At 35.7% G+C, this 26,080-nt stretch overlaps 1 protein-coding gene across 1 annotated transcript; it reads left to right on the forward strand.

Moving 5' to 3' along the window:
- The first annotated feature begins 249 nt into the window (after positions 1 to 249).
- LOC141836331 (proteinaceous RNase P 2-like) lies at positions 250 to 25,574 on the forward strand. The gene is made up of 6 exons (XM_074723796.1): positions 250 to 1,195; positions 8,892 to 8,993; positions 9,130 to 9,305; positions 10,977 to 11,097; positions 25,029 to 25,097; positions 25,209 to 25,574. The coding sequence occupies exons 1-6, from the start codon at positions 257 to 259 to the stop codon at positions 25,446 to 25,448; spliced, it is 1,647 nt and encodes a 548-aa protein (XP_074579897.1). The 5' UTR covers positions 250 to 256; the 3' UTR covers positions 25,449 to 25,574.
- The last annotated feature ends 506 nt before the right edge of the window (positions 25,575 to 26,080 follow it).

Genomic DNA, 26,080 nt, shown 5'->3' on the forward strand with positions numbered 1-26,080 from the left:
TTATACAAAAATAAAAAATAAAAAAAATTTACGATGGATCTTTTTTAATTTTTTATCAATCAAATCCAAATAAGTTTATTAAATTTAATTTGACATTTTATTTTTTTAACTTTAAAATAACAGCATCGTTTCATTTACCTTTTCTAAACCTAGGGAGTAATTTTATTTGTTTATTTATTTTTTTTGACGCTTTAAAACACCGTCATTTACATTTTCTAAACGGAAAGCCTCCTTAGGGCGTGTCGGGAAGTTGGCCATGGCTGCGACGGCCGTCCCTAAGATGAAGACGAAGAAAAGGAACGGCTCGCGCGAGGGGCAATTTCGCTATGAGCTCGACACCTGTTCCAAGAACGGAGATCTCTCAGGTGCACTCGAGCTCTACGAGACCGCCGTCGCCGAGGGCTTGCGGCTCTCTGCTTACCACTTCAATTCCCTGCTCCACATCCTCTCTTCCTCGGTAGAAAACCTGGACGATGAGTCTTCCAAGCAGTCTACTGCCGATACTGGCTCGCGAGTTTTCGACGCCATGATCGTTGCAGGCATCATGCCAAACGAAGCGACGATCACTTCCATGGCCAGGATCGCAGCCAGCCGACCCGATGGAAGCGGCGCAGACCTCGCTTTCGACCTCGTTAGGAACATGAGGGAGAAATACGCTGCCACCCCGAGGCTTAGGACCTATGGGCCGGCGCTCTTTGCCTTCTGCCGGCAATTGGAAGCAGAAAAGGCTTATGCGCTGGAGAATCATATGGTTTCATCTGCCGTCGTGCCAGAAGAGCCGGAGATTGCAGCACTAATGGATGTTAGCGCTAAGGTAGGAAGGGAGGAGAAAGTTTACGAGTATCTGCACATGCTGAGGAACAACGTGAGATGTGTGTCTTCTTCGACAGCTAGGATTTTGGAGGATTGGTTCAACAGCAAGTCCGCAGCAGAGGCGGGGAGTTCTAGTTGGAGCACTGAAAGGGTTAAAGATGCAATAGTGATCAATGGCAGAGGCTGGCATGGCCTTGGGTGGTTGGGAGGCGGGAGATGGGAAGTTAACCAAACAAGTGTTGGAGCTGATGGGCATTGCGCAATGTGCTTCCAGCGGTTGGACTGTGTGGATATTGCTCAAAAGGAAACCAAGGAGTTTGCAGATTCTGTGGCCAATTTGGCCATGGAAAGGGAAACCATATCTAATTTCAAGCGATTTCAGGTAAATATCTACATTTCCTACTTAAAGTTTTTTTTTCTTCTTTTCATAAGGACAAATGAGTGTATTCCTGTAAAAGAAAACTTCAAAAATAAATCACACTATTCACATTATTCTGAAGAAAATATCAAGAAACTATCTCTTCCATCTATCAGCTATTTATAATTCAGCTCCATAGACCAACAATATCTACCAGGTCAATATAGTTTGCATATTCACAGCAAACTTAAAAACAATACCTGGAGCCCTAACCAGTTCTTGAATTCACAGCAGTGATTAGCTTAATTCACACCAACCGGCATGTCTGATGATCTGCAATTTTTAAGCAGATTCAGACCCTTCAATAGGGAAAAGGTGGCTTTATATCTGAGTGCATTTTAGAAACAGGCTTCAGAAGCAGTTTAGAAATTGCAACTTGGAACAAATTCAAGAGGTCAGACTGCACCGGTTCCTATCCACATAAACCATCCACATGCCTAAACAATAAGTACAACATAGTATTCTTAACCTGGTGAACCAATTCATCACAGTATTTTGTATTTTCAAATTTTGTATTTCTGGCAGACTAATCGCCCAGTCCCAAAAATTGTCTGCCATTCTATATATCAACATCAGCTGCAATTGTTGCAAAATTACTTGGCCAGCCCTTCCCTTCATTCCTGTGTTCTCTCCATAAATGGTAAACTGTTGTACTAAAAATAGCAAAGATCTGAGACCAAAGGAAGTCTGTCTTGCACATACCTGAATCTTCTCCATGTGCCATGAATAGGTATCATGTGGAAAGCTACCCTCTATAGGAGCATCCAAGAAATAATTATCTATGCTTTCTTCATCTTCCTTACATAGGTAGTAACAGTTGTAACCAATTGATATGATATATGTTAGAACCTACTACCCAAGGACATTATTATACTTATTCATTTGGCACAAACATGAAGTAAATATAATAACAAAAACTTTGTCTTTATTAATAAACTATAATACAAAAAGTTTCCCAGTCAATCATTTTATGATTGACTCTAGGATTATCACTAACACTGCCTTCCAAGTTCTAGCCGCTGACAGCTGTCCTTCCTAGTCTCCAGCAACTCAACAACAACACAATCACCAGCTGCTTCTCATCAATTTCAGCCACTAGAATTGCTGCAACAACTCTCCTTGTCCAAACCACCAAGACTAGCAACCTATGGCGAAGCCCCCTTCCAGAAGAAACAACAACAACATTGAATCCTAGTAGCTGGTTCTTCCTCCAGCCTCATGGTTGCTAGTTCTTCCAACAACAACAACGTTAACCTCCATTCCAGTGTCATCAACAACAAATAGAGCAGCCGACTTCCACGGTTATCTCTAGGTATGATAGATGTTCAATTCTGATTTTTCAGTGCAAGACACGACATGAACTTCCTCCGACATGTTCCACATCATGCCTTCTTCTCTAGAAGGCAATCTCCTTCCCATCACCACTCACAATTATCCTAACAGAGAGGTAAAGGCACATCATGCGTTTGGTGAAAATTAAAAAATTGTGAGTTCTCCTTTCTCCAAAGAGTAGCTGGATATGCTACAAAAATTATTTCAGCAGAACAATCTATCTAAAAGTTTAAATTCCAACTCGTTGACGAGCAATCTTATGGTAATGCACACAAGCAAGTTATCCTCTTGGATCATTGATTTAGGAGGATCATAACATGACAAGTGACAAAATGTTATTCTTAACATTTACATTATGTGATAAACATCTAATGATACGTATAGCAAATGCCACCTTTACTAAAGTGATTGGAACGAGAACAGTTAAAATTTCTAGCAATATCATTCTTAATTTTGTGCTTTATGTGCCTGGACTTGCTTGTAATTTTGTGTCGGTTGGTAGGCTCAACCGAGACCTTAATTGTGAAACTAAGTTCTTTGGTGATTGTTGCTTTTTTCAAAACTTGAACACCAGGAATATGATTGGCAGTGCTAAACTTTGTGCAGGACTTTACCTTCTTGAAGCCTCTTCTGCATCTAGACAGTATGTTGAAATCAACTGTCAATCAATCTATAGTTTCAAGTCTAGTAGTCTATCCAATAATAAAAGTAAAATTATGATGGGACACTGTTGATTAGGACATCCAAATTTCATGTACTTGAAACATATTTTTTCGTCATTATTTATTAATAAAAGTCCTGATTTCTTTCAGTGTGATGTATGCCAGTATGCTAACATACCAGACACACTTAAGCACCTCGTCTATATTAACCAACACAACCTTTCTCATTCATGGGGATATTTGGAGACCATTAAAAAATCCAAGTCTTACTGGCTTTAGATGGTTCTTTTCGTTGATGATCACACGAGGTTGTGTTAGACTTTTCTTATGAAAGAAAAATCTGAGATCATACAAATCTTTTAGAATTTTCATGCCATGATCAAGACTCAGTTCCAGGTTGATATATAGATTCTCAAAACAGCTAATGCCAAAGACTTCTTTAATTCTAGCCTTAGCTCCTATCTCCAATCCTAATGGCATAGTCCAACAAAGTTCATGTGTTGATACACCCTAACAAAATGGTGTAATTAAACAGAAAAATCGTCATATACTTAAGGTAGTCCACTCCTTACTCTCTTCTCCAACCAAATTTTGGGGGGAAGCAGTCCTAACAACTACCTATCTTATTAATCGTCTCCCTTCCAGGGTTTTTAAGTTCAACACTTTATTTTAGGTTCTACAAAATCTATATCCTACACATAGACTTGTCTCCAACATTCCTTTTAAACTCTTTGGATGTACTACATTTGTCCACATCCACTCTCAGATCGGGGAAAGTTTGACTCACGCGCACTTAAGCGCATTTTCTTGGCATATTTAGCCAACAAAAAGGGTTATAAGTGCTCTCTCTCCTGTCACCCAGAAATTTTATCACTCTATGAATGCCACCTTCTTTGAACACATTCCATACTACTCCAATACCACAATTCAGGGGGAGAACAAAATTGAATTGCAGCATTGGGATTGGGATTGAAAGACCCTTCTTAAACTGAGTCCTTCCTCAATCTTACCATCATCATCACTCAACCCTCCATCAAATCCTTCCTCTCCATCATTATCACAATCACATGTGTCACGTATCTCAGAACCACAAAAGAACATACCACCTTCCCATGACATAGTGAAAGTCTATGTGAGGAGAAAACAACTTGCGTTTTTGCACGAAACTCAGTCGTACCATGAGTGGACTCGAAGCCAAGTTGAACCTGAAAAACAACAAGATCTAAGAGAACCAGTTCCACATATAGATCCCACATTGGACCAACCTATTGCACACAAAAAAAAAGTTGATATTGCAATCTTCATCTGATGTACAATTATATATCTTGCTCACGTTTATCTCCAGGGTACCAAGCATTTATGACATCACTTGATAAGATCAATATTCCTAGTTCTGTGTATGAAGCTCTAAAAGTGCCTGAATGGCACAAAATAATCCTAGAGGAATACACAACCTTGGAAAAGAATGAGGCTTAGATACTATCTAAGCTACGTCAAGGAAAAAGAAATGTGGGGATGTATCTAGTAGAACCCAGATGGAAGCATAAATAGATACAAGGCTCGATTGGTGGCAAAAGGTTACACCCAGTCCTATGGTTACTCCCAGTTTCAAGCTGATCACACACTATTGGTGAAGCATTTTTCAGGTGGGAAAATCTTAGTACTAACTGTATATGTTGATAATATTGTTCTCATAGGAAACCATGAACCAGAAATTAAAAGGCTCAAGACACTCCTATCTAAGGAGTTTGAAATCAAGGATTTGGGACAACTCAAATACTTCTTGGGAATGGAGATTGTTAGAAGTCACAAGGGAATCTTTGTGTCTCAAAGAAAGGATGTTCTTGGCCTACTACAAGAAACTGGGTTGAGTGGATGTAAGCCAGTTAATACACCTATAGATCCTAATACCAAGTTAAGGTCTCGAACTGATAAAATGGAAGTTGATAAGGATGATATCAACGATTGGTAGACAAACTTATCTACCTAACTTACACTCGTTCAGATATAAGCTTTACTGTCAGCTACGTTGGCCAATTTCAGATTCCATGGAATTTGAATATTGAGATATAAAAAGGGACCCAAGAAAAGGACTCAAAGACAGACAAACAAGACTGGGCATCCGAAGATACTTCAAATTGGGGAAATTTGGTCACTTGTGTAGTAAAAAGCAAAAGTGGTTGCTCGGAGTAGTGCTGAGCTGAATTTCAAGCTTTGACATTGGACATTTGTGAGGGAATATGGTTACAACGAATTCTAACAGAACTTATGCGAAAAACAAGAGATCCATTTCAAATTATGTGTGATATCAGTCATTGCCATTGCCATTGCCATTGCAAAAGAATCTAGTTTAACATGACCGTACCAAACATGTGAAAATTGACAAACATTTAATTAGTGAGAAGATTGAAAATAAAAACATCATGCTCCGCCATGTGCATTCAAAACACTAGGAACATCATTGAATTGAGCTCGATTCTGGGTTTGGAGAGCATTTATCGCTTAGCTTGAGGGGGAGTGTTGAAATTCAAACTAGGCAACCTATTATTTTATCCCTATTTTGTAGGGATTTATTTTGTGTAATTTATTCCCTAGATGGATTATAATTAGCTCATACTTATCACATCCCTAATTTTAAGGGATTTATCTTTATATATAAGGAGGATATTCTATCAATGAGAGATGCAATTTTCCACCATAATTTTTCTGTCAAACAACAAAATGTATCAGGCAAAACGGCACAAGATTTTAAACTATGATTAGAGCTACTCTTAATTACTGTGGATCATCCTAGTTTTGATAATATCTTCATGAATAATCACATGTATCCATCTTAGCATTCTTATCTATACAAATTATTTTCCCCCCAAAACTCTCATAGAATATGACAAAATTGTAATCTTATAAAAATTTTCTTTTAGCCTAATGACATGCAATGCCCATATAAAACTCTAGAAACTCTTTGGGTTTCAACTGTCTGCTTTTATATATCTTAACAACATAAATTCAATTCATATAAAACTTTTATTAGAATTTTATATGTTCCATCTTACTGTTAATTTACTTATGATTGAAATTATATTTCATATATTCAAATTTAGTTTATTTATCTTAAAATGTTTGATTTATAGAGCGGGATTGGCAAGGAATATAATACTTATTCTCGATGAATAGAATAATGTACAAGTATAACAAGAATATTTATTTCTTAGCTTAGTTCATGAAATAACAATTCTAACATATTACATGTATTCTTGACAATCATAGGAGGAACGATTAATAACAATTATATTGCAATTCATATTCAATGTGCATTATGTAACCAAATACATGAATAACTATTTTGTCTTAATTCATCTAGAAGCTATTCCTGCATCCTAAATATGCTATATTAGCTTCTAAAGTTTATCTTCATAATTCAAGTATCAATTTTATGTAATTTACATTCATCAATCAGCACAATACAATGTTGTTTTTTAAATAGTATTCGTTAAGGAGTTTTGTCTTGGATATATTCGATAACATCATTTAGTACTAATTTAAATGATAGAACTTACAACTAACTCTTGGTGTAAATCTATAATTGGAGGAAAATTATTTGTTACTCTCATTAGCACTAACATTATTAATTATACTACATACATATTCTTTATAACATCAATATGATTAATAGACAGTTTTTTTTATAACTTATCATAATAGGTATCTTCAATAAAATTGATATATAAATCATTCATCTTTTTTCTATTTTTCTATTGCTTCTCTTATTAAACAAAAAACATATAGATCTTTCAGGCATAAAAACAACATTGATTTTTAGAACTTCTTTGCCTCATCCCATAGGCCTTGTTTCCTTATTGGGATAGAAAGTAATTTCAACAATCACTTGTTCAAATTCTGGATATTGATTCATTTGCACTTGAATCAAACTTTTTAGTGGAATATTTGCATTGTTTTGAGTGGTACCACTCTTAATAGTTACCTACAAGTCTCATAGATCATCGAAAAATAGGATGCTCAAGATGTGGAGTTGAGTGGAAGGGTTGTTGTTCAACTAATAAAAGTTACTCTAGAAATAGCAAGTTAATTGTCTCCAAGAGTTACATATCAATGAGAAGCTTTGCATTTATTTTGGATGATTGGTTTGAAAAAAATTCTATTTATTATTGAATGCCAAATTTAAAATGCCTATGAGAATGTTTCTTTATGATCATGCAAATCAAGATCCTACTTAAGAATAATGACGAAGTATAAGATTGGATTGTAGGCTCATGAGATCCTAGCCTAATTAAGATCATAACTAAGATTTGGATTGTTTAGGTCAATTTGAACCATAGGATCAAAGTTTAAAATATCTAGTCGTGCCAAAGTTTTGATCCCGGACCGGAACGATATAGTTTCGGTACCGTATTGTACCGTGCTGGTATAGTTTCGGTATTTTTAAAATATAAAATATATTAATTAAAATAAAAAATTTAATCTAAATATTTAAAAATAAAAAATAAAATATTTTTTAAAAAATAATAAGATAATTTTATAGATTTTAATAAAGCTTATTTAAATTATTCCTAACTATAATTAGGAATTGATTATTAAAATCTCAATTAAACCCTAAATTAAAAACTAAAAAAAAATCATGAGTCGCGACTGCAGCGCCTCGGTCGCGCGCGGCCAGCGTGCGGAGGCGTCGTGGGGCTTGCGCAACGCCTTCTGCGGCGTTGCCGCCCGGGCGGCTCCTTCGGTGGCGTCGCTTGGCTTGGGTGGCGCCTCCAGTGCGTCACTGGGCTCGGGCGGCGCACCTCCGGAGGCATCGCCGCGCCCGAGCAAAGGCTCTGGAGGCATCTCCCCGCCAGAATCGTTGGTACCGGTGCTGTGCTGGTGCCGATGCGTCGATGGAACGAAAAATTTCGCCCGTATTGCGTAATACGGTTTAAAATTTCAAACCTTGCATAGGATCATGAGATCCTAAGACTTGGATTGTAGACCTAACAACCATGTTGCAAATGGAACAAGGCACGGAGACATCATAGTTGAAAATTTTAGTGGGTCTCTCAAACAAAGTAGGGCTCATGAACTCCACTTAACTGGAAACAATTCAAAATTCTTATAGAAACCGAATCAAGAACTTGATACCAAATTGATGCAGTAGCAAGATAATCTCAAACTCTTAAAACTCACAAAAGGGTGTATATATCATAAATTAAAGAATGTTCATTACATGGAGCAATTTTTTTTAATAGACCATCATAAAGACAAGTCTCCTAAAGATAAGGCTTATAACAAATTTCTTTTTAAAACATACAAAACTTTAAAAATTTATTATTACAAAAATGTAAAACCTCAATTTTAGAATAAATCCAAATTGGACCATGCTAATAATTTTTCTAATGAAATCAAAGTACATGTCACCACAGTTTACTCTTAAAAGATAGGAACACTTGCTAGTAGTTGTTATGTCTAGATGCATTTTATAACATCATGCTAAGTTAATTATTGCATATTGTTTTTTCTAAATGTTCATATGTACTTCAAGCATTTATCAACCAAGTACAAACTTTTGGAGGAACATATACCCAAACGTTGCAGATGGGGAAAAAGAGAAGTAAAAAAAATACCAAAAAGTGAGGATGTTTTTTTCCTTATTATATTTGTTTCCACATATCCAGGAATGGTTGGAAGATAATAAGGGATATGATGCTATTATTGATGGAGCCAATGTGGCACTCTATCAGCAGAACTTTGCAGATGGTGGATTTAGTTTGTCTCAGGTTCATTCCTTATTTCTGATTTTGCATTTTGGATATATCATGTTCAAGTTCTCTTCTGACATCAATTTTTAGATACTCGATATTTACATTTGTATACTCAATATTTACATTTGTGTTGTATGCCTAAATAGAACAGTTAAATGATGTAGCTAGTGAGCTTTTCAGAAGAAACAAGAACAAATGGCCGCTTATTATTCTTCATAATAAGCGTATTCAAGCACTTATGGGAGATCCTTACAATAGGCAATTGTTGGATGCATGGAGATCTGAAGGAGCATTGTACATGACACCAACTGGATCTAATGATGATTGGTATGGATCCTTGGTAATCTAGTTTTCCTTTGTGCCATGCATTGTCATTTATCATCAATATTTCATTAGACTTGAATAGTGCAAAATACTGTGTTATCTTATTAACAATGATAAGTATCAAAGGCAAGAGTATAAGGTTTTAAAAGAAAATAAATAATCTCATGCGTATTGAGGGAGAGAAGGTGTTTGAGCATGCAATGGTGAGTATGCTAGATATTGTGTTATTAATAGTCTCCTACTAATTAGACATTAGTGCTACTCCTTTGACAATCTATGAATTGTTTGTAAGCAGTGGTGTAGACTCCTAGGCCACCATGATTGGTGATTATCAACACACAACACTTTGAGCTTTGAGGTGGTTAGCAACACAATACATTTGGGAGAGAGGAGGAATAATCAAGGGAGAGAAAACGATTTTGACCATGCTAATGTCGCACTAGAGAGTACAGGGGACATTTGGGTTTCTTACAAATGATAGAAAAGAGAGAGGGGGAGGGGGCATTTTAGTAGCCAAACAACCCTAACCCAACTTGACCCAACCAATGAAACCCATTTGGTTCAGTTCAACCTGTTCAGAATCCCGTCAAGTGTTCTTTGTGATCACAAAGTATTTCTAAAACTTAAAGGGAAGTATTACAAAATGACGGCTAGACTTGCTATGTTATATGGAGCTAAATATTGATGTTATGAAGCGAGCATACGAGCAAAAGATGAAATTTGCGGAGATGAAGATATTAAGATGGATGTGTAGAGAATATTAGAGACAGTTGGGATTACATCTATTGAAAGAAAACTTCGAGAGATGTGTTTAAAATGGTATGGACATATACTTAGATAACCAATAAACGCCCCAGTTAAGCAATATGAGACCATGACAAATTCACACATTAATAGAGGAAGAGAGAGATAAAAAAGACTTAGTTAGCAATGCTAAATTAGGATAAACTTTGTTTAAATATAGATGAGGATATAGTAGGGGATCGAGTCAAATGACATTTAATAGAATAGTTTTATCATTGTTGTTGTCGTCGTCGAGCCTAACTTAGGCCGAAATCCTATTTAATAGGATAAAAGTTTTATCATTGTTGTTGTCGTCGTCGAGCCTAACTTAGGCTCAATGAGAAATTAAATCAATCCAAACCTGTGTCTGTTCTTAATATTTAATCTCACCCCTAAACTTTTTCCAAATAGAACTCAAAAATCACTAGATCAGCTTATAAACAATTTTGTTCAGCGGTAACCCCTAATTACGTATATCTACCCCTAGTTAAACATCAGAAGATAACATGGGTTTTGCTCTGATTGTAAAGAAGAAAATACTGGCTTTACTCTCTTGAATAGTCTCTATCCAGCTATGGATCTCTATATAAGGGGAGCAAGTCATAACTGTACAAGGCACCATATGAACAACATAAAATAAACTTGGTGAAGTAGAAAGAATAATGACAGTGTGTTCAGTACAATCTTGATAAAACATCACAAAAACAATTTAAGATAAGCTTAGTCTGAAAATAGAGTGTTGTTTAACATAGTCCACAACTCAAATTTTTTATGTGATGTAATTAATCAAATAAGCTTCTACAATGTAATTATTTCTTCCTAGTTGGCGTACTTTTAAGTATATATTCCTACACAATTTTGTTGTTACAAAGTTATATTATTTGGAATCAGGTATTGGATTTATGCAGCTGTTAAACTTGGATGTTTGGTTGTGACTAATGATGAAATGAGAGATCATATATTTGAGCTCCTAGGAAGATCCTTCTTTCCTAGGTGGAAAGAAAGACATCAGGTATCCATCCTCATACTGAACAGTAGTAGTTTACTAACAAAGATATCATTTCTGTCATATTAACTTTGTAATGTTTTCCTCATACTTTGTCTTCATCTGCACTAATACTATAACTATTACAACAGCAACTTGTATTAATCCTTACTGGGGCTCAGCTACATAGATTTTATCTTGTCATTCAACTCTACCAAACTGTTTATATTCACTTGTGCTAGTATTATCATCACAAAATGCAAACTTCCAGTCATTAGGCTGACTTTATTTTGTTAGTTCTTAACATGTCAATTATTTCATCATGCAGAGGTATTGTATCACTTCAGTAGTCCGTGTTTAACCACATTTTACAATTCCATTTTAAAAGAAAAAACAGTGGCATATCCCATTAATACAGGATAGTCAATGCATTTTCGGTTAATTTGGTAGATGGCAATCATCTCTTAACCAAGTAAATTTGTGTGGAGCTCATCTATTTTTTTTTCAATAAGCTTTGAACCTCTGCTTATAAAATGTTATCTCTGATGATATATCATGCAATCAAATAAAGTGTTTTTGAAAAGTTTTTCAAAAATATAGTTCCAGATAGATTAAAAATGAATTTTTGGAAATAAGTTTTGAAGAATTAAGCACATTTTGCAAAAATAAAGTGTTTTCAAAGCTTTTAAAATCATTTTGAAAAGCTACTTAGCTAAAATATTTTTCAAAATGATTAAGGGTATCTTGAAAATAAATCTTGAAATAGTTTTGAAATGCTTTTAAAAAATAAGGAATAATTTTGAAAATCTAACCACAATTTTTTTTAAGAATAAAAATTTTCAATAAATTAAGTCCACTCACCTATATTTTCAAAGATACTAGCTATTTTTAGCACTTAAAAAATGCAATTAAAAGATTAGTGAATTTTACTTAACACTAGAAAATTAAAAGACAAGCAATTATGCACTTTTTTTTTAATTTCTTACTAATAGACCATTAAAGACCAAGCATTTTAATTCAAAATAATGCTGAAAAAGCTTAAGTAATGATGCTAATGTGTTTTGGAATCCAAGCATGCATCCCAATTTTGCTAAAATTTAAACATTGCTAAAGCATGGTTAATTGACTCTAGATTTTGAAAAAGTAATATTTGAAATTAACTCATCTAATAAATTGCCCTTAAACAAATGTCTAATTTCTTTCTCTCGACTCAAATGATATAAATGATCAAGTCTAGTTGGAAGTTAGTCACAAATATAATTAATTTAAGATTTTAAGTTTATACCCCTTGATTCATTTTGATGTACTATATCTATATCTGGAATCAGGGGTCAAGCCCTAACATTGTACGCTCATATACTTGGCTCAGTACACAAATAAAGTAGACCTAGGCGTTGTGAGATGGAAAAACTCCTTAAAGCTATAGGTGCATGAACTCTACGGTAATACCTAGACTAGTTCCGAGGAATATAAAGATAGTAATATAAAATAAATAATTCTATTATATCTACAATTTTTGGTTCCTATGAGGTTGATTTTGCAAAGTTCATGTTGAGAGAACAACTTTAATTGTTGATTCAATTATTCTAACTTCTCACTCATTCTAATTGTCAATCATGTTAACTTTAGATTTTGTGAGATGATTGTCAATTTTACTTGATTAAACTTAATTTTGTATTTGATGAAGGTTGTTTGACCTTGGAATAGATTCAAATTTAGTATTAAGTCAATTTAATTGACATTTCTAGACTTGACTTCCAAGTCATGGCCAGGCATAAAGACCTTAATCGGATCAAGGACCACTTCATAAGACAAAGCTAGCTTAAGAAATTGTACACTTAATTTACTTGGTGTAAAATCCTAATATAACTAATTTATGATGTGGTGAGGTAACTTCAGTTAGTTTCTCTTAGTTGAGTGCATGATACTCCTTATATAACCCGAACACACTTAGAGGCTAATGCTCTGTTTACTTAGATGGGCGGACGAATAAGGGAAAGGAATCAACTAAGGAAAGATATCCATGAAGTGGAGGAAACGAAAAGAAAAGGGATCTTTGTGGAAAAGATCGCGGAAAAGAGGGAAAGAGAAAAAAAATGACGAAGTCGCTATTTTATGGCAGTTGCAACAGGAATAGAACTCTAGAGCCAAGCTTCCAAAGTCCAATCCCCTCACGAAATTGATTCGACCATCTCGGTGATGCCAGAGTGAGTGTCGTGGCCAAGGGGAAGGGTGTGGCGAGCAAGGAAAAGCTTGAGGTTGGGAGGGAGGGATTGGCGGGATCCAAGGTGTCGTAGTCGGCGAGTTCGTGTTTGATCTGGTGGAGGTGATGATGGGAAGACTTGATCTTGCGGACGATGAGGGCAATGTGCTCAGAGATGAGGGAGATGTTGTGGGGGTCGGTGGTGCTGCCAGGGTCGAGTGAGTGGCGAGAGAAGGAAGAGGGAGAGGAGGTGAAGGCATAGAGAGCGAAGAGGTTGGTGGTGAGAATGGAGGCTAGTATGATGAGGTGGAGGGCGGAGGAGCAGAGGGTGGCGCGGCGAAAGCGAGCGGTGTCATCACTGATCTTGAGGGAGATAGAGCCCATGGTTGGCTGCTGTGCCTGTGGCGTCTAGGTCAGATGTAATGGAGTGAGGGAGGGAGGGAGAGAAAGAGAGGGAGATCGCGACTGAGGATGGATCGCGACTTTCTGTTTGATTTGGACGGATGAAAAAACCTTAAAAATTGATCTGCGGATGGATTTAGGAATCCATCCATCCAACAAGTAAATAGTAGCGAGGATGCGTAATCCATCCTTTCTCAAGAAATAAACAGTGAAAAACTTTCCCTATAGAAAATTTTTCTTAGTTTTTTACTTCCGTCCTCCCATGTAAACAGGGCTTAAGTCTCCATAACGTATTATCATCTCACCGCGTCTTGATACTATGTTATCAAGGTAAAACAATCCTTTTTTCTTATCTAGCCGTTCTAAATTAAACATGAAATTAAACTAACAAGCATGCAAAAGAAATAACTAATCAAATCAATCAAGCATGCAATTTTATCTAAATAAGGAAATAATTTTCCTATTGGCTCCCCTTGGATCACGACTTAGATATATTGATTAGGTCATACTTGATTAATCAGATTTGATTTTGGGACCCATGCTTGGTCTCGTTTTCTATCATATCTATTAACTAAAGATGTGTAGGATTTATAACTAGAATTAGCTTTGAATCGATGGTACTTGGACCCCGATATGAACCATTCCAATGAACTCTTTAGTTCCTCAACTTAACTTTTCATGTGAGAATTCTCTTCCTTAAATCTTTGAACTTGAGTTTAGGTTCCTTTTTAAATTTGGTCGGTTAAGGGAAATAGGATTAGTTTTCTCCTAAAGGGCTTTAACCTCCTTAAGGAGTAATGTGACCCTGATGTTGGACTTTAACTAATTTCCTAGTTAAACATGAAATCATGGAATAAAGCTTATTGACTAAGGGAGAAGTTATCTCATTATTTTGTTCGTCTAAATCGGATACAGATCCGTGGCTTGACTTGGACTCAGCTTTGTACTTAGACTCGATTTCGACCACTTGTTCTTTCACCATTAGAGCCATGAAGCTCGCATGAGTTTGTTCCTCATCGTCCGATTCTTTTGATGAAGACTCGCCCCAAGTCACCTTTAGTGCCTTCTTCTTCCTTTACTTCTTTTGAGTTCGAACACTCGATCTTGTAGTGACTCTTTTGATTGCATCCGTAGCAGGTCACTTCCGACTTGAGTTTTGTGGTTTTGTTTGGTCTCGATTGTTTGCCGTTTCCTTGGACTACCTTCTTGATTTCTAGCTTGATGAACCCTTTCTTCTTGAATATTTTTCAGATTAGGTTGACTAATTTAAAAGTTAGTTTTCTTCATTGTCTTCATCTAAATCCGATTCGTCTTTGGATTCTGACTCGGGTTGGGACTTCGATTTAGATTCCTTGTTCTTGATTTGACCTGCAAGTAAAGTCACACCTTTCTTGGCTTGACTAGAGTTAATTTGTTCATGTAATTCGAATTCAGAAAATAATTCGTCTAATTTAATTTTTGTAAGGTCCCCTGAAACCTTGTATGCATTTACCATCAATGCCCATAAAGTATTTCTAGAAATGCTTTTATTGCGTACTTTGTTACGTCACAATTTTCCAGTTGTTGTTCGATTGAGTGCAACCCGTTGAGCTTGTCTTGGATTTGGGCGTGTAGTTGACTCGCTGATTCACCATCCTACATTTTAATATTAAATAATTTATTTAAATATAGGTCCCATTTATATACCTTGGTGTTGTCTATTCCTTCGTGCAGTTCGATTAATTTGTCCTATAGATCTTTTGCGTTGATGAAGGGGCTGACATAGTTAAGCTCTTCTTTGGACAAGCCGCATTGTAGGGTCTGAGTAGTGTTGACATCGACTTCGATTTTCCGTTTGATATCAGTGGTCTATTTTTGGCACCCCACCGGTTCTCCTTCTTCGTTGGCAGGTAATGTGAATCCAATTTGGATTACGATTTACATTTCCATTTCCATTTGTCTCTTCAGGTGATACTCCATCCGTCTCTTCCAATAGTTAAAGTCTTCACCACAAAAGAGGGGTGGGGGTGGGGACGAACTGTACTAAAGCTCTCCTGATGGGCCATGTAGAATTCTTGCAAGAAAAAAACTAAACAAAATATATCAAGACTAGGTCTTGAATTAGTAGTGTGAGAGAAAGAAAAGAAAATGAAAAACGAACGAAAAAATTGCTTGAATGGTGGATGCACCAATTTAGAGCGCCTTCGCACTTATACTAATTATGGGATCGAAAGAGAGCGTTAGAGGGGGAGGACGAACTATACTGAAGCTCTCCTGATGGGCCATGTAGAGTTCTTGCAAGTAAAAAAACTAAACGAAATGTACCAAGACTTGGTTTTGGATTAGTAGTGCGAGAGAAAGAAAAGAAAATGAAAAATGAATGAAAAAAATTGCTCGAATGGTGGTTGCACCAATTTAGAGCGCCTTCGCACTAATATTAATTATAGGATTGAAAGAGAGCGTTAGAGGGGGGATGAACAACGTGTGTCACTTTTCGTTTAAAACTTGTTTCTTTTTCAAACTTAGAATAAATACGCAGAGGAAAAATAAATCACAAATACTCAGTTTGTTTTTACTTGGTTCATAGTCTCTGGTTGCTACTCCAAGGCTCGCGATCGTTGATCACTTTTATTGGACAATCCACTAATAATGTCTACTCCGAACAACTTTTCGAAAGTTAGAAATTCGTCTCTTTTACAAAATGTAGGGTGGGACAACATGCTTACTGGCCCTTAGAAATGAAAGCACGAAAAGACAAAGCAATTAACTAAATGATACTGACTAAAGATGACTCGGAGTGAGGTTCGTCGTTGGAGCATAGCGTCGCAGTGTTGGAGCTTTTGCACAAGATGAGAGTAGGAAGCGTATATGAGTTGATGTTCTGAAGCTTTTGGTCGAGCCTACTTTTAGGGGGCTTTATCGGTTTACCAATCCTCTTGATTGATCTACTGGCCTCCTTGATATCGGATCTAGATTCGGTCTATCTACTAACTGGTATACCGGTTCGGTAGATCGAACTGACCTTCTACCAGTGTTGTCCCACCATGTCAGCTCCTCGATATCGATCCTCTAGTTGAGTCAGCTTTGTCGTGCTTAACTTTAACCACATCGTTTGCCACATCAGCCGGTCAAACTCTATCCCTTGTCACATCAGCTCGTTGAGACTTATCTTCTGCTACGTCAGTCATCCGAGACTTATTCTCATCCACATCGGATGCTATGTCAACACTTGGACATGTCAGTTGCCACGTTACATGCCTTGTCACCTCAACGTTCGATCTACCGAACCTTACCATTTGGTCTATCGAACTTTACCATTCGGTCTACTGAATCATTCGGTCGATTGGTTAACCCGTTCGGTCTACTGAATCCTGTAAAATAGAGTTAGCACAAAATTTTCAAAATAGATGGACAGTTAACTGTCCAATTTCAACTTCGGAATCCAAGTAGGATCCTTGGTCAGTTCAATGCCTAAGGTCGTCCCCGTAAGGAGGACTCTTCCTTGTTATTCTTTTAGTCTTTCCACTCTAGTGTGCTTTCCTTCACTTTCCATTTGTCAAATATCCGATCCTCTAGACTTGTTTGAGCTTCTTCTACTTAGCATCCAATCTGACCTGCCACAACCACTTGGAAGAAAGAACAACTTGAGAACTCTTCTCAACTAGCTTCTGTGGACAAATAACTTGTGAAGTCTTCTTAGTTGATTCCCACTGTGCTGATTTAATTCATGTGGTATCCGATCAAATTGTTTGTGTTAGAATCTTCCTTTTACCTAGAGTGACAAGTTGTCTGTTGATTACACTCTCTCACCTTTATAAGACTAGCAACATATCTAACCTCAAATTTATGTGCAACTATTTCAAGAAAGGGATTAAATGCTAAATAACAAAGTATGCCGATTCTCTTATAAGATGAGTGATAACTTTAACTTCAAGTGTCAAGATTGATGCATCGGTTTGCATGAGATCCCATAGGCATGAGGTAAATTAATAAATAAATGGGTTCTTGTTGTGAACCATTTCCAGTGACATGGTTCTCTAACAATCTAAACATCATTATGCCTATAAACATGAGCATGAGATCACCTGCTGTTATCACATAATAAAAACATATATATACTAGTGATACCAAAAAGTTGATATCCTGCTGTTGAAATCACTATACCAAGGACAATTTCAACAAGATCAATTTCATGCTGTAAGGATCATCTCATATCATTATTGATCTATCACTAAAACAATTAACTTACGATCTTCTATCACAATCTACCGTATGCATAAACTCAACAAGTTGATACTAAAGAATAATTTCATTAAGAATGTAATTTACATATTACAGTGAATCTCTAACACAATTTAATTGCTCTCGAACACTTTCACTAGCATTGAGATGTGTCTCTGTTATTTGTCTCTATTATTTGCACAATAAAGCTCTCATTTGGTGGATAGAAGTGTGTTAAGAAATCAAATCAATATAATGACAATCTTTAAATTCAGAAATCACTATAAATGGACACATATCCACATTCCTATAAATATCTTACCAGAAACCAGAAAGGAACATCAAAGGAATCCTTTAAGATCACATTATTAAAAGGATCTTCTAAGTCAACAAATGATTTTCACAAGGCTTAGTCTTTAACTCTGGACTTTAGGTGAGGTAGGAGCTCTGGATGTTATTATCAATGTAGGTGTTACTTTTCAATAATATACTAGCCTCTTAACTTGAGAATGTGTTTTTGGTTAACAAAGTTCTGCATATAGAATATTAATCATCCTTCAAAATTTTCTTTCACTCAAGATTATATTCAATTATTTTGACTTTATAATAAGCATCCTCCATTGCAATGAATGAAAATGAGTTGCATTCTCTTTGATTTTCTAGTCAAGTCCTAGATTCTAGAATCTTTGCTAATACAATGTCTGTATAAATTTTCAATTATGATCAATATTTTGCTACAACTATGGATTGTTTTAGTCTTATGAATTTGTTATATAGATCATCATCTAAGTATGGTGGAACTCATGTTTCTCTAAGTTAACATTTTATTTTGAAACAACGTTTGACATATTGCTATTATTTCCTAGTAGGCCTAATCATGGTTTAAAATCTCGTATTGTGTGGGCCAAATAGTCAAAATATATCGTTTTGATAAATTATTGAAATTCAATACTACTTGACACCAAGACAATGTTTTCTGTGTTGTTATGTCAATTGTGTCAATAAGTATCATTTTATGTCAACATTCGACACCCCTTAGCATGCTAAAATTGATATAATATTGTTTTTTTGTTTTATAGTTTGTTTTCATACAAGATAATGTCAAAATTATAGCATTTCAAATGGAAAGTAAACATATTAAACTTAACTATATAGATGTTTTATCTTTTTCATCTTTCTACTCCAATTTACCACTTGCACCATACATCCAAACATTAGCATGATTCATCTCTTTCTTTTAGTTAAAGACTGAAACATTGACATGACTCGAGATTTTGAACCTTTGATCTGATAAGTATGAATTTTGCAATTTGTGCTTGTTCAATCGAGGTTGTATCATGATAGTCAATGTAATCTTCTATTTCAATTAATCATATATTAGAATCCATTGTTCCCATCAAAAGTAGTGGTTTCTTATTAAATTTGGAGTGATATTTGTTGGTGCAATCGACCTCTAGGATTTTGATGGTTTTGATTTGGAAAATATATTTAAGGGAATGTGACCAAATAACTTAATCACGGTTGATCAAGTTGAGTGTAGAGTCCAAGTAAGTCAAGGTTGACTTAAAGCTTGGAAGTGAGTGAGAAATCCAAATAGGACAATATATTTGACAGATGGTAAAAAATCCTAAGCGAGTGAACTTTAGGTGATAAGAAGTTTTGCAGGAGTGAACTTCAAGTGAAAAACTTTAGGAGAGTAAATTCTAAGTAGTATAAGTCTTGGTTGGAAATTAGACAGTGAAAATCCTAATGGCGTTAGGCATGGGAAGACCTAGTGGGAACTAGGTTAAATCTAAGTGGGCCAGTTGGGAGTTAAACACTTGGCAATGGAAATCCAGTGGGTCAGCTGGGAGCTGAACACTTAGCAAAAGGACAAGTCTTGAAGGAGTAAACTCCAAGTAAGTGAACATAATAGGTTAGGTAAACTAAGTACTAGGTTTTGCATTTTTGCTTATTGCTTGTGTGTTTTCCTTGCAAGAAGCAGCAGTTGGACAAAGTCTCGGACGGCCAGTTGGACTAGTTGGGAACTGGTCCAGGCGACTTAAACTATGGTCCGATCGATCGAAAAGTCAAGTCGACTGAAAAGTCCAATCGACTGGACCCTTTTGGTCGACCGGAAGTTGACGTGATCGGGTTTGCACGAGTCGGTCATGAGATAAGTTTTGATTGAATTCTAGGCGATCGGAGGGTGTTCCAAGCGATCAGAAGGTCAAGACTTAATTCGAAGTGGATCGAGATGCAGTCGAGTCAGTGGAGGTCTAGTTGATCGGAGGGAGTTCCAATAAGAGTGCCGATCCAGTTCTATAAAAAGGAGTCGAGGCAGCTTCTTTTGACATCAACTACAATCATCCATTTTCATTTTTGTGCTCAGAATGTGCTCCAAACTCCGTTTGTGTGGTATGGGAAACACTAGGAGTGTTACGACACTTAGGTTTCCAGCCGATTCACAACGAGTTTGTTTTTATGATTGTGCTTTTTCATTATCTATTTTATTTATTATGATTGTTGTGCCTTACAAAACTTGTAAGATGTTTCTTCGCCTCTGAAGGGTTTCCGGAAAGGAAAAAATCAGCTAGTGCTCATGTTGAGACATAAGCGAAGTAGGGACCTTGGGGGTTGCCGAACAACGTTAAAAATATTAGTGTCTTTTCTTGTCTTGTTCTTTAATTTATTATTTCCGCTACACTACTAACATTTTGATAGAAAAGAAAGAACGATGAAAATTTTATTATGCTATTCACTCCCTTCTAGTGTCGAGTTCGATCCTACAATATTGATTTGCTATATCAGGAACATGACTAGGAATGTGATTGGAGTTTTCTCAAGACAGGATTATTTAATAGTAGGTGAGAGTTTCTATAATACATTGAGCTTATAATAAATATTGATGCTTATAATAAAAACACGACAAGTTAGGCACGATGAAGGAAGAATGATAACTAAATTGAATAAGAGTATTTGTATGTTTTTCCAAAAGATGATGGCATGGTTTGAAATGTCGTGCCATGCTGTCCGAAATTGATGGTATTTACCATTCCAATACAGGACTGACACTGGTACTCTATCAACATCGTGTCGCGTGGTCGTTGTGACCTTGAGGTTTGAAATGTCGTGCCATGCTGCTCGAAATCGGCGGTATTTACCATTCCAACATGGGACTGACATCGATACTCATTAGCATCGCGACTGCGAGGTCGTTGTGACCTCGTGAGGTCGCCGTGAGGACGCAGAGGGTGTCTTAAGCCCATGGTGGCCCTCTTTGAGTTTCGTGGCTGCCCTCCGCGAGGCTACGGAAGGCGCGATGACCCTCGGTGGGGTCGCGACACTTGCTGCCTTTTCCTTAAAGATTATTTTTTAAATAAACTATTAATTATATATAATAATTATAAATATAATATATTATTCATAATAATTATAAAATATTAAGAATTATTATAAAATTTTAAAATAAATGTAAAAATTAATAAATATTTTAATATTTTTTTAATATATATTGAAAGTTGAATGTGAATTTAAAATAATCTATTTTTTCCAAAATATAATTCTTAAACATTTCAAATAAATTTTAAAAAATTTAAAAATTATAAATACATTCAACAAAATAATTTAAGACTTTCAAATAATTTTATCTTTAAGCCTTTCAAATATTTATAATTTTAGATTTAGTTTTGAATTTTAAGAATTATTTATTTTTTAAAATAATTTTTATAAAAATTTAATATGTATTATCTTATAAGAAAATATTGAAATATAAACTTAACACCTCAAAATATAACATTAATAGTGAGGATATTTAATAATCAAATATTAATAAAATTAATATAAACTTATATTTAAAAATTTAAAAAATACTAAAATTGTATCGGTACAATACGATACGGTACCGAAACCGTATTATTCTTGTTTGAATTCGAAACTTTGGCACGAGTCAAAATGTTAAACCATGGATGATGGTTCAACAAGGACAAGAAATAATGCATGATGTTTTTTTCCTCTAAAGGATATATCATATTATACAAAAATAGTTTGTTGTTGGGATTATACAAAACTAATTGAATGTAAGAGATTTAAATTACCAACTAAATAAACCTAAATAATTTTCAAAACTATAGGTAGTAATTCTATTGGAATTATGTAAACTAAGTTCGTTGTTGAAGTTGCTACAAGGTCAAGTCTTGATCAAGGTGTGTGACTACATGTGGTGTTCCTTCTCAAACATGCCCCCAAACATTAAGCTTTGTTTACTTTGAGATGTGGATTGAGGAAGGAAAGGAATCAAAGGTGGGAAAAAATCCCTAGGGAAAAGGAAGAGAAAAGGAAACGAAAAAAAAGGGAAAAGCACGGAAAAAAAAGGAAAAGGGAGGGGAAAGAAAAAAAAAGAGTTGGTGAGGCAGATTGCGGCCGATTAGGCAACGTGAGCAATGACGGTTGTGGCCGTGAGCGAGGGGGACCACGGCAGTGTGTACGATTGCTTGTAGCCATGAGCGAACTTGCGGCCTCACTCGCGGCCGTGACCAAGGCCGTTTGTGGCTGCTCGAGGCTGTGAGTGAACTTGTAGTCTTGCTTGCGGCCGCTAGGGAGGCCCCTCGCAGCCGTGATGTCTGCACCGTTGGGAGAGATTCTTAATTCCGTTCGTCCATTATTTTACAATAAGTAAAAAAGGAAGGGATAAGCAATCCATCCTTTCTCACAAAATAAATAGTGGAAAATTTTGCACCATGGAAAAATTTTCTTGATTTTTATTTCTACTTTGTCTTTACTGTACCTACACTAAGTGATTAATAGATTTTTTGGGCTTCAGTCAATCTAATTTATAATGCTGCTATAGATCAAACTTGCTAGACAATGGTAAAGGGACATGTAGACGAGACAATGTGTGGGTTGTGAAAGCAGCAGGAACCAAAGTGGGAGATTCAGCATTGGGATCAGAGATTGTTGCTCTTTGGTATGACCAATGGAAAGGTGCCCAAGGAGGTGATTGCTTGGTGTGAACCATGCGAGGTATGGGTGGCATTGCTGGTCATGGAATCACGATGGTGGTATGCTGGTGGAGCATGGATGTTGAAGGAGGATGTTTGGGTGGCAGAGTGGTCGTGTAGATGAAGGGAATGGGACGCTCGATCATTTTGTGTGTTTGCTAGAGGTGATTGGTGGTGCAAACCACACTATCAGTGGTATGAGACCTCTTTTAGCGCATAGGAGGAGACTCTTTGAGGTGCTTTGGATTGAAGGAAGGTGGAGGAGATCCATCTAATGGTTGGGTAATGGAAGGGGGCATTGGATATGGCAAGTGGAATAGAAAAGTTTGCTTTGACATTCTTACACCAATACAAGGAACAACGTTGAGTGGAAAATCATGTTGGACATCTTCAAGGGACAAGAAAAAGATAGGAGCAAGATATCATCACTATTACTGAAAAGAAATTAGGAATTTGACTTTGATATCATTTGATGCAACATGAAAAATCATCCTACAGAAAACACATACAACTCTCAACTCACCAAAGAGGAAAATATTATTAAAGTAAAATATGTGAGATAACATAACTACTGCTGAAAATAAATTAGGAATTCAACTTTGATATCATTTGGTGCAACACAAAATATCATTCTGCATAAAACATAAACACAACTCTCAACTTACCAAAGACGAAAATATTATTAAATTGAAAGATAATCTAATACATGAGATCTTAACTCTAAGATTAAGTCGCCTTATAAACCCTATCTTATATCTAACGTTATAACCAACTTTTTAAAAGGTCTAATTTATCTCTTAAAATTATAACAAGCTCTTAACTACTCTTAGAAATTAAAAACATATAGAATTTACTCTAAAATATTGAAAATTAAATTTCTAAATCCATCCATAATTCTTGATCTATGTCACTCTGTGTCGCAATGCTGCCTTAACAAGGAGAAAGAAGATCAAGCATAATGTTTTGATGGTGTCAAAATGAGAATGAAGTGGAATGTTGTGTCTTGACGTGCTTTGCTTGCCGGTCAACTGACTGGAGGATATGAACCATAGCTTTTGGTTGTGATGATTGACATGACTGTACTTTTAACTGTGCATATTACATGTTAACTATGTATATATTCAAAACAGTATTAATTGGGTTAAATTTGACTAGTCAGGAACTAGTTTAGCCTACATAATTCTTATCCAACCACTATCAGATATAATATAATCCCTCTCACTGCATAAGCATATGTGGCTGCCAAAGCTGAGACTGTTCAGAATGGTTATTTGACTAAGGCAAAGAAAAGTTTGAGTTGGTTTGACTTCTCATCTTGTTTTCAAAAGCAACTCTGTTCTCTGGTTATGATGACTGTTAAGCCTATTACTTCAAGGAAGGCTTATCTGATTGCAGCTAACTGGGTGAATTTGGTCAAATTTTAAATTTCTGATTGTGTGAGGTCAGTTTGGACTTCTGAAATACTAATCTCACTATGGTAGAGTCAACATTTTGACTGTCTGTCTTTGATTAGATGTGTTGGTTAGTTATCTGATATAGGACTCCCAAGTAGTGGATTACTGACTCAGCCGTTGAGATGAACATGGGCATTCAAAACTGGATATTCTTTGTCATGAACCGTTTCTTTAGCCTATCTCTTTGCTGAGAAGAGTACCATGGCCTATCTAGATAATAGAGTGAAACCCTTTTTGGCCTTTGTTAATGAGTTCATGAATTGAGAAGAGTCTGATTGCCACAATGAACAAAACAAAAAACAAAAAGTTTTCATCGTATGTCAGGAGACTATTCAAGATTGAATGTGAAATCTGTCATGTCTATGGATGACAAATCCAAATAATGTCTAAGCAAAGTTTTTATTTTTTTTCTTCATTATTTCTTCAAGATCACCTATGTCTTAAAATTGATTAATATGTGAAATGTGAATGTAGACAGTAGGATAATACTGTGGATAGGAAATTAGGATGTCCTAAAACAAGGTCTGTCCAAAAACATTCTTCCTTGGCATGTCTTCCTTTGAGTGGCATCTGTGTTAGCTTGTTGATCTGTAACGATTGCTAGAATAATTATATTGAGCGGTAATATTATTGCTTTATGCAGTTCCCTCCATTTATTATCTATGTTTTTGCATATACATTTATTTGAGAGCAATAATTTTATAATGGAACCTAATCCAGGTCAGGTATACTTTTGTAAAGGGTAAATTGACTCTCGTGATGCCACCTCCATATTCTGTAGTGATTCAGGTAGCCTTCTTGGTCCCTTCATAGAATCTCATTTTATTCTTAGAAGATTTTGTTACAAGTTTATCAGAGATTTCTGGAACTATACGCTGATCATCCAGTTATTCTTTTCAGGAATCTGAAACAGGTTCATGGCACGTGCCATTAGATGAGATGTGTGACGATGAGAAACAGCGAACTTGGCTCTGTATTAGGAGACAAGGATCCAACCATGGTCCTTTGGAAGATCTAACTGACAGTTCTTTTCAAACAATTAGTGAATCATCGATTATTCCACCTGAGTGTGGCAACATTTTCAATAATAACACGAGGCATGTGACTGGTAAAAGAAAGGATAGATCTGATGATCTCTGACCAGTAGATTATCTTCAAACTGTTGTAAAACTTATTTATATGGAGTTTGTTTTATCTGTTTGAACTGATTTTTGTTTTGGATATCGACTAGGGAAGTTGAAAATGTGGTTGAAGTTGTTTGGGTAATTAACCTGTTCTTCTTATCTTGATGCTTGTTTCCCAAATCATACAAAGTGTAAGACGATGGGCGCTTTTGATCTTCCTTGTGCACATTTAGTTTCCAGCTTCGTAAGCATGAGTTTTCACATCGAGTATTATGCAGTCTTAGCTCTGGCTTTCGACCATATATTCTCTAAACTCATTGATGATTTAAATGATTTTGGAATTTAAAAATTTTAGAATGAATAAGATCAAGAATGTAAGGAAATATATCGGTATCATTCTAAAGTGAATCAGAGGTATTTAATTTTAGATATGATACTGCCTCCAAAAGTAAATGGGATTAAAAATTTTAAATTATTTTTCTAAATTAATAGGAGTTGTGAGATTAAAAATTAAAATGTAATTTCAACTATCTCAACTAAACTTAAATTAATTATTCTAAACATAATCTAATAACTTAAATTCCATTAAAATACTAATTAATCTAACTAATTAAATCATAAATAATTAAATCATAAATAATTAAAATA

The sequence above is a fragment of the Curcuma longa genome, chromosome 10, assembly GCF_044706935.1.
Source record: "Curcuma longa cultivar G26 ecotype Majalengka, Jawa Barat chromosome 10, ITB_CL_G26_1.1, whole genome shotgun sequence".
NCBI classification, from domain to species: domain Eukaryota; kingdom Viridiplantae; phylum Streptophyta; class Magnoliopsida; order Zingiberales; family Zingiberaceae; genus Curcuma; species Curcuma longa.

What these genes read in the sequence shown, in the direction of transcription:
- LOC141836331 (XM_074723796.1), top strand. Translation starts at nt 257, where the DNA reads ATGGCTGCGACGGCCGTCCCTAAGATGAAGACGAAGAAAAGGAACGGC. An exon ending in CTAATTTCAAGCGATTTCAG is followed by an intron (nt 1,196 to 8,891) that starts GTAAATATCTAC and finishes CCACATATCCAG; the next exon opens with GAATGGTTGGAAGATAATAA. An exon ending in CATATTCTGTAGTGATTCAG is followed by an intron (nt 25,098 to 25,208) that starts GTAGCCTTCTTG and finishes TATTCTTTTCAG; the next exon opens with GAATCTGAAACAGGTTCATG.